Source organism: Silurus meridionalis, chromosome 20 (assembly GCF_014805685.1).
Source record: "Silurus meridionalis isolate SWU-2019-XX chromosome 20, ASM1480568v1, whole genome shotgun sequence".
NCBI lineage: Eukaryota > Metazoa > Chordata > Actinopteri > Siluriformes > Siluridae > Silurus > Silurus meridionalis.
This window is the reverse complement of record NC_060903.1, coordinates 19275706-19285705: the sequence shown is the minus strand read 5'-3', so window position 1 is coordinate 19285705 and position 10000 is coordinate 19275706. Positions and strand designations below refer to the sequence as shown.

Sequence of the window (10000 nt, the reverse complement as noted above, 5' to 3'; positions counted from 1 at the left end):
ACGGCTCCTTGCTGTTGCTTTCTGGTCACGTTTCTTCACTGGGTTTCTATCAAAATGTGATGAATTTACAAAGAAAACTTACACTTACATGGGATGGATATGATCACATGCACACACACACACGCACACACACATTCTAACACTGGGTTCCACCGAGGTTCAGCGTGTGTATAGTGTGAGGACACGGGGAGATCAAACCTGTATTGGAACACAGCCATGGGGAGCTGGAGGAACCTTCTCTCTGTAGATGATTAACATCAGGATTATTTCACCTCATGCCAGTGTGTGTGTGTGTGTGTTGTTCAGTTTGTTATTATCTTGATTATGATGATGATTTATATGTGTATTTATAAATATATTTTTTTCCTTGATTATCAGATCTTTCTGCTCCCAGCCCCAGTGCATGTACACCTTTTGAGATGCAATAAATAAATAAATAAACAAACAAATCCACGCAAAATTAACACGTGTGTTGGGTTAAATCACGTGTCTGGATTTTAAATTGAAACTCAGCCGTTTTTTTCATGAATCTGAATAATTTATTTTTGGTTCCTAAATAATAAAAAAATCCAACACATTTTGTAAAAATGAATTTAAAGCAACACTCCTGGTTTCCGTCTCTGACTGCATTACAAAGAAAAGGGAAATAAAACTGAGGGAGTCCAGCGGCGATGCAGGTGAATTCATCTTGTGTCGTTTTGCAGACTGAGTGTGTGGAGAGATCTACAGTACATTACTCAAGAACACCTTCATCCATGTTAAATTAGCACCAGAACGTCCATGTGAGCGTCTGCAGCGTTAACAAGCCGCAGTCGTGAAGACGATCTTAAACAAAACTTACATCAGAACTGAGTGAGATGCACAAACACCCTGAACAGCACCACAACACCGACTACACACTGATTACATCACACAACATTAAACACACAATACACAACAATAATCCAAATAAGTAAATACCAAAATCTTCTTCTCTTAGAAAAAACTCTTTCGGAGTCGTTGCACCAAATCAAAGCTAATCTGCTGAAAAGCAACTGATGACGTGCGAACAGAAAACTTGAAAAGTTATTCAAATTGCAGTGATGAAATGATCCACACAGGAGGAAGTACAGGGTGTGTGTGTGTGTGTGTGTGTGTGTGTGTAGCCCTGAGACTGCAGAATTTTCTCATTATAAAATACTTAATTATTTAAAAATACTACAGCAATGCTGAGCTCTAACTCACCATGTGTCTACCCCTGTTTTACTAACATCGGGCAGATGGGGTAAGAGACAGGGCAGATCTGTTAAAGGGTGGAAAACATGGGCATATAGGATGGAGCAGATGGGTTACAGGCTAGGGCTAAGGGGGTTTGGAATGGAGCAGATGGGGTACAGAACAGGGTATGGGATGGGGTATGAGATGGGGCAGATGGGGTATGGGATGGAGTATGGGATGGGGCAGATGGCGTATGGGATGGGGCAGATGGAGTATGAGATGGGGCAGATGGGGTATGAGATGGGATAGGGCCGATGGGGTATGAGATAGGGCAGATGGAGTATGGGATGGGGTATGGGATGGGGCAGATGGGGTATGGGATGGAGTATGGGATGGGGCAGATGGAGTATGAGATGGGGCAGATGGCGTATGGGATGGGGTATGAGATGGTGCAGATGGGGTATGGGATGGGGCAGATGGGGTATGAGATGGGCAGATGGGGTATGGGATGGGACAGATGGGGTATGGAATGGGATATGAGATGGGCAGATGGGGTATGGGATGGGGTATGAGATGGGCAGATGGGGTATGGGATAGGACAGATGGGGTATGGGATGGGACAGATGGGGTGCAGGATGGGGTATGAGATGGGAGAGATGGGGTTTGGGATGGGGCAGATGGAGTTTAGGATGGGGCAGATGGGGTATGGGATGGAGTATGAGATGGGCAGATGGGGTATGGGATGGGGCAGATGGGGTTTGGGATGGGGCAGATGGGGTATGGGATAGGCCGGTGGGGTATGGGATGGAGTATGAGATGGGCAGATGGGGTATGGGATGGGGCAGATGGGGTTTGGGATGGGGCAGATGGGGTATGGGATAGGCCGGTGGGGTATGGGATGGAGTATGAGATGGGCAGATGGGGTATGGGATGGGGCAGATGGGGTTTGGGATGGGGCAGATGGGGTATGGGATAGGCCGGTGGGGTATGGGATGGAGTATGAGATGGGCAGATGGGGTATGGGATGGGGCAGATGGGGTATGAGATGGGCAGATGGGGTTTGGGATGGGGCAGATGGGGTATGGGATAGGCCGGTGGGGTATGGGATGGAGTATGAGATGGGCAGATGGGGTATGGGATGGGGCAGATGGGGTATGGAATAGGCCGGTGGGGTATGGGATGTAGTATGAGATGGGCAGATGGGGTTTGGGATGGGGCAGATGGGGTTTGGGATGGGGCAGATGGGGTTTGGGATAGGCCGGTGGGGTATGAGATGGGGCAGATGGGGTAAAGGACAGGATTTTGATTTAATTACTAAACTGATTTACTTCCTCACACTGTTCAGAAAACTCCACTGCTGTAACGTATAAAAGCCGAGTGTTGGGGGTAAATGGGGGTAATATCCCTGTCTATTACCCCAGTTTAACTCCATTAGGTGTTGTGGCACATGCTGGAGTCTCCGTGTACCCAGGAGCAGATCTGTGCGAATTTCAGTGGGGTGATTCTCACAGCCACATTATAATCCTGCTGCTCTCCGTTGACCTTCACCCACTGATGCCCCGTAAATACCCCGATCACCTTCCGCTTCCACTTCCTCTTGCCCGGCTCTTTGAGACGCACGTACACGCCGGCTCCACTCGCGCCCGGCTTGGCATCACACTGCTGGTACATGAGCTCGTTGGACTCGTCTGAAACGGAGCAGAAGCGGTACACCAGGTTTCCGGGCCGATCGTCGTCAAACCCTGAGAAGTGGATGCGTGACGCAGGGAGCTTTTTTACAGACGTGATGATGCCGAGCTCCATGTGCGCCACCTTCTGCTTCTTCTTCAGCTCCAACACGCAGTAATCGTAATCGGCCTCCGCGCGCTCAGACACGCCTTTAAACCAGCCTTTAGGGAGCTGCGTCTTTTTCACTCGTGTCCAGCGGAACGTCGGCTTTCCCCCCGCAACACTCCGTTTACTTCGGGACTTCCGGCCTTTAGACTTCCTCTCGCGTTTCTTTTCTCCCGTCTCCACTTCCACTCCCTCTGTCTCTCCTTCCTCCTTTCGTCCTTTTCCTCGTCTTCTCTTTCCTCCCTTCTTCTTGTCACGCAGAACTCCCACACTTAATTTCTCTGCTCCTCTGATGTAGTCCGTGCCGTCGTGGATGCAGTGAGCGGCCGTCAGCACGTGTCTGGGTGAAATGAGAACGCCGGTACATCCGGTGGAGATCTTCACAGCGGTGGAGAACGGATACTTCATGGAGTACTGCTTATCAGAGATGGTAAATCGCGTGTCTGGACCGTAGACTTCGCGCTTGCGGCGTGACGTGGAAGATGAAGATGCGTTCCTGGTCGTGAGCTCGAACTCCTGCAGTGTGACAGACGTGAGCGTGCGTGTGCCATTCTCATACATGGTCTCGTATGAAAGCATCTCCTGCAAGGCCTCCAGGCTCGGCTCCGGAAACCCACGCTGACACTCAATCCCACACGTTCCATTCAGCTCAAACAGAGGCTCGGCCGAGAAGCTCGAGACCCTCAGAGGAACCGTTTGCTTTTCATACAAGAGCGGCATCTTCTTCTGCATCCAGGTGTAGTCATCCTCACCTGAGCTCACAGCTGGATTTATACACAGCTGGAGCAATACAGGGAGCAGGAGACTTAGTGGTACAGCGCCCATCTCTAATTCACACACCTGCAGAGAGAGAGAGAGAGAGAGAGAGAGAGAGAGAGAGAGAGAGAGAGAGAGAGAGAAGAGAGAGAGATTATTTAACACATTGTGCTGGAAAACGACAATCTTTTACTGAACACCAGCACAGGAGCCTGCTCTGTTCTAGTTCAGTCCACTAGAGGGAGACAAATAACAACACCCACTTCGTGGTCTCCAAACTTTTCTGCCCCACAGACCGGTTTAAAGTGGGATAATATTTTTACGGACCGGTCTTTAAAGTGTGGAGGATAAATACAACAAAATAAAATAATACAACCATAAAAACTGGTATTTTCTAAATCTAATAATAATCGTGAATCCACTGTGGTGTTTGTTTATTTTTCTCTCTTAGGGGTTTGAGTTTAGCGGTAATGTATTATGTGTTAGTGACCGGAGCTCCTTTAAGAAGGTAGTGGATGGAGGTAAGTCATGTGACCGGAGCTCCTTTAAGAAGGTAGTGGATGGAGGTAAGTCATGTGACCGGAGCTCCTTTAAGAAGGTAGTGGATGGAGGTAAGTCATGTGACCGGAGCTCCTTTAAGAAGGTAGTGGATGGAGGTAAGTCATGTGACCGGAGCTCCTTTAAGAAGGTAGTGGATGGAGGTAAGACATGTGACTGAGGCATCATGACCTGCATCAAGAGTGATTCATAGACAGATGTGGAGGAGAAAAATCCGGGAATTTTCCACAATAAAACATCGTTCAGAATCAGATCATAAATAAAACAGAAATAATAATAAAACGGGGTTGGGGGTTTGGAGACCACTGCATTAGAGAATGAAGTTTCAGTACACTGAACATCTATCAGCCAGATCAGACTCTAAACAGGGAGCTTCAGGTTCATCAGGGTAACACCGAGACGGGGCTGTGATGGTGTAACGTCCTCAATAGGGGGCGGAGTCTGTGAGGGAGGTAACAGACCCTGTGATGACGGAGAGGTGAGTCCAAGTGAGTCCAATCCCACCTCAGTGGTTTACATTCTGTCAAATGTAAACATCAGATTCTGCTTTTCTATCTAAGATCTGTTATCTCAAAATAAGATGTTTGTATGACATTCCAAGGGATTGTGGAGAAAAAATTTGGGGTGGCAGTCAGTCAGTAATATGTAGTTGAATTTGTGTGTGTGTGTGTGTGTGTGTGTGTGTGTGTGTGTGTGTGTGTGTGTGTGTGTTTTCAGGACAGAAATACTGGCTAAGTGCCAGCAGCAATGAGGAGTGAAATTAAAGGGCAGGACCAATGCCAAAACACACACACAAACATACACACACACACACACACACACACACACACACACACACACACTGCTGGTGTGATGTAATGTGGTGACAGTCAATCTGCAGATTTTCCCACGTCATTATTTAGAATCTGAGAAAATCCTTTCAATTACATAATAACTGTCAAATAAAGTACTGCATTTGTCTGACACACACACACACACACACACACACACACACACACACACACATTTACTCCAGATTAGATCTAAGTTTCCAAACTTTATCCCAAACCACAATTACACTGTGCCACCACAGACACAATGCCAAAGAAAAAAGAGTGAGAGAGGGATTTGGGTTCGACTTTCCATCTGCTCTGTTTTCCACTGGTTGAAAAAAACCAAAACCCTGAAACCTTTTACCCCAAAAATCCCTTTAACCCCATCTTTAACTGTGTCCCAAATACACACTTTTAATAAAATCCCAAACACCTCCTCATTACAACCCACTGCAGTTCCACAGAGAATCTCACACCATCCCTGATTTCTACATGGTGCACTTCACTTCATGGTGAAATCCATTACTTCATATATGAGAGGAAAGAAGGAGAGATGAACTAAATAATGCAACATTTTCAACTTGTATCTAAAATTCTCTCATTTTAACTAAAAACATTAAAAGACATTCAAACATTTCTACAATTTTATTCCAATTCTGTTTCATTAATATTGTAAACATTTTTATTTGTAAATTTTTTATTTTGCAAAAGAAAATCTCTCACTCGGATTAATCTCAGGAAGAAACAGTTTTTTCTTCTAAAAACACCTAAAAATGTTTTAAAAATCAATAACAATAATTTAACAGATAAATATTATTTTATTAAAACTATAAAGCATCAGTGCAGAAAAACCCAGGAGCAGGAAACTCCTGCAGCATCTCAGAAGCATCTCAGAAGCATCTCAGAAGCATCTGCACTGTTTCTCTGTTTGGAAAAAAACTCATTCTGGTCTTTACTCTAAATAGAAAAAGCCAGCAAACCTTTCCATTATTTCCAAAGCAGGAGTGTGTGTGTGTGTGTGTGTGTGTGTGTGTGTGTGTGTGTGTGTGTGTTTCCTAAAGCTTCTGCCTTCTTCTCCATCATACACAGATTCTTAAACCAGAGCAGATTTTCTATTCCTGCAGAAGTTTATCCATACCTGTTAGATCATAGAGCCTGGTGGAGGAGAAGATCTCCAAACAGCTGCTGCTTTATTCCAGGAGAAAGTCCTGCTTTATTTCATGATACAATCTGAACATCAGCGAACAATCCAGCCTGCAGCCTGCACCGGGCGTGTGTGTGTGTGTGTGTGTGTGTGTGTGTGTGCGCAGTGGGAGTGTGTTTGGGCTGCACTTGATGCCGGTGAAGCAGGAATGGAGAGCTGCACAAATACCCTCTTCCCCTGACTCGGGTTGCCAGATTGAGATTTTATACACAGTTTGAAGTTTTTGTAAAAAATCAAGTTGCAAAAAATCTGTGGGCGTGGCCACACAGACTATCACTATTTCTATCCTATTCTGAGCTCAGAGTCCAAACCCGAGATGATTATTCCTCACATGTGGGTTTAATTAAAGATTTACAATGAAAGTGCATTTAATGAAAAACAAAAGGAATCACAGATTTGATCACAGTCTCTCGCTGTGTTTGTGTGTGGAAAGAGTTTTCCTAGAATACTGTGTTTTTTGTTGGTAAGAAACTGAACATTTACCTGATACAATTTCTTTATTGAAAAATACTACTATTAATAACGATAATAATTTTGTTCTGGTTTATGATAATTGTTGTATTTACATCATTTAAATATGAAACTGGCAACCGCACTCCTGTCGACAAGTCTAACTCACTTTAGATCTCAGAGTTTTGATTGGCTGGGGCCTGCTCTCAGTTACCATAACAACAAATTAGCTTGATGAAGTGATGCACAATCACAGACCTCCAGTCATGAGCATAAGAAATCAATAATTTATTACAGTCGTATATGTTCTTCACTATTTCTCAAAAAAAAGCAACAGTGATGATCAATTGCTCGATCGATTGGTTGATAAATTGATTCCTTTTGCGCTGTGACTGTGGGTGTAGGTTGTACATCAGGGTTGCCAGGTCTATTTAACTCAGCGTCATCTTAGCCATCAGTTCTGCACGCGAACGATAAATAATCCAGACTTCAGTAAACTCACATCCTGTAGTAAAGTCTGATCATTATTTCACTAAAATCTTATATATTACAATTTACAAATATAAATAATAAATCCAAAGCAGTGACACACACACACACACACACACACACACACAGATTCATACACACAAACACACACATACACACGAACACAAACACACTCATACACACTCACTCACACACACACAGATACACACAGATACAGACACACAAACACACACACACACAGACACAGATACACACACACACATACACACACAGATACAGACACAAACACACACACACACACAGATACACACACACATACACACAGATACAGAGACACACACACAGACACAGACACACACACAGATACAGACACACACACACACACAGATACAGACACACACACACACACACACAGACACACATACACACACAGATACAGACACACACACACACACAGATACAGAGACACACACAGACACAGACACACACACACACACACACAGATACAGACACACAACACACACACACACACACACACAGACACAGACGCACAGACAGTGATACAATCCAGCAGCAGTCGAATCATCAGTTCTCCTGGAAAGCAGATTTCTGGGCTCAGCTGGAAGAAGTGATCACTTTTATACAAATCAAATGTAATTGAATGAAAAACAGATGAACTGCAGGATTTAAAGGACACATCGAGACAACACTCGAGTTTACATTCACAAACCAATGAGCTACAATCAGAAACATGTGGACAATAAAAAAGAACCACCAGCAAGACAACCGAACCAGAACCAGAACCAGAATACCCTCCTACACACACACACACACACACACACACACACACACACACACACACACACACACACACACAGGCCTGGTCTCCACAGGACTGTGAGCAAGACGTTTCCACATTAAAGTCAGAGCAGATCCCATTGGAACGTCACAGCAGCTTCATTCTGATCATTTTCCTGAGACACAGTGATGGACAGAGAGAGAGAGAGAGGAGAGAGAGAGGGAGAGAGAGAGAGAGAGAGAGAGAGAGAGAGAGAGAGAGAGAGAGAGAGAGAGAGAGAGAGAGAGAGAGAGAGAGAGAGAGAGAGAGAGAGAGAGAGAGAGAGAGAGAGGAGAGAGAGAGAGAGAGAGAGAGAGAGAGAGAGAGAGAGAGAGAGAGAGAGAGAGAGAGAGAGAGAGAGAGAGAGGAGAGAGAGAGAGAGAGAGAGAGAGAGAGAGAGAGGGAGAGAGAGAGAGAGAGAGGAGAGAGAGAGAGAGAGAGAGAGAGAGAGAGGGAGAGAGAGAGAGAGAGAGAGAGAGAGAGAGAGAGAGAGAACACTGTCGTGTCACGCATTCATCACAGAAAACATCACACACTAAATCAAGAAACAAAGTTTACTCCTCTTTCAAAAACAGCAGAGCGTGAAGGAGATGAGAATAAAGAGGAGAGAGACACAGGGGTCTGATGGAGAGAAAAGAAAGAAAGAAAGAAAGAAAGAAAGAAAGAAAGAAAGAAAGAAAGAAAGAAAGAAAGAAGATGAGATGGTGAGAATTCTGAATACTAAACAGAGAGATAAAACAAATAAAGATACACATCGGGAGAGAGAGAGAGAGAGAGAGAGAGAGAGAGAGAGAGAGACCAGTGTTAATAGTGTGTTAAGTGCGTGAGTGTGTGTGTGTGTGTGTGTGTGTGTGTGTGTGTGTGTGTGTGTGTGTGTGTGTGTGTGTGTGTGTGGTTTTGGATATAGAGGGGTTTTGTGTTGATCCATAAGAGGAAGTGATTCCTTCACATGTAGGGGAGGGACATTTACGAGCTCTCGCACAAGAAAACACTGTTCTGTAGATATACACTGTGTGTGTGTGTGTGTGTGTGTGTGTGTGTGTGTGTGTGTGTGTGTGTGTCTGGTGTGTGTGTGTGGGGGTATGTCTGGTGTGTGTGTGTGTGTGTGTGTGTCCTGATTAATCATGTCTCTGAACCCTGTTTCACCTTTCTCTCATCATTACTGCAGCATTAGTCCCCTAGATAAAGTGCACTTCAGCAGCATGGCCCTTGATATTACCACGACCCTAAACCCCAACCCTAAACCCTAAACCTCAGCTCTATACCCTAAACACCTGACACTAAACTCAAACCTTAACCCCTAACCATAAACACTAACCCCTAAACCCAAACTCTAACCCTAAACCCTAAACCCAAACTCTAATCCTAACCCCTAAACCCAAACTCTAATCCTAACCACTAAACACAAACTCAAATCTTAACCCCTAAACCCAAACTCTAATCTAACCCCTAAACCCAAACTCTAATCCTAACCCCTAAAACCAAACTCTAATCTTAACCCCTAAACCCAAACTCTAATCCTAACCCCTAAACCCAAACTCTAATCTTAACCCCTAAACCCAAACTCTAATCTTAACCCCTAAACCCAAACCCTAATCCTAACCCCTAAACCCAAACTCTAATCTTAAACCCTAAACACAAACTCTAATCCTAACCCCTAAACCCAAACTCTAATCCTAACCCCTAAACCCAAACTCTAATCTTAACCCCTAAACCCAAACTCTAATCTTAACCCCTAAACCCAAACTCTAATCCTAACCCCTAAACCCAAACTCTAATCCTAACCCCTAAACCCAAACTCTAATCTTAACCCCTAAACCCAAACTCTACTCCTAACCCCTAATCCCAAACCCTAATCCTAAC

General features: G+C 44.6%; 1 protein-coding gene across 1 annotated transcript; it reads right to left on the bottom strand.

Annotated features, from left to right (window-relative positions):
* Positions 1-1947: 1947 nt before the first annotated feature.
* prss35 (serine protease 35) lies at positions 1948-6513 on the bottom strand. Its single transcript, XM_046876718.1, has 2 exons — positions 6295-6513; positions 1948-3870 (listed from the first exon to the last, which is right to left on the bottom strand). The coding sequence occupies exon 2, from the start codon at positions 3853-3855 to the stop codon at positions 2629-2631; it is 1227 nt and encodes a 408-aa protein (XP_046732674.1). The 5' UTR covers positions 3856-3870; positions 6295-6513; the 3' UTR covers positions 1948-2628.
* Positions 6514-10000: the final 3487 nt, after the last annotated feature.

Coding starts and splice junctions, on each gene's coding strand:
- prss35 (XM_046876718.1), bottom strand. CDS start 3,855: ATGGGCGCTGTACCACTAAGTCTCCTGCTCCCTGTATTGCTCCAGCTG.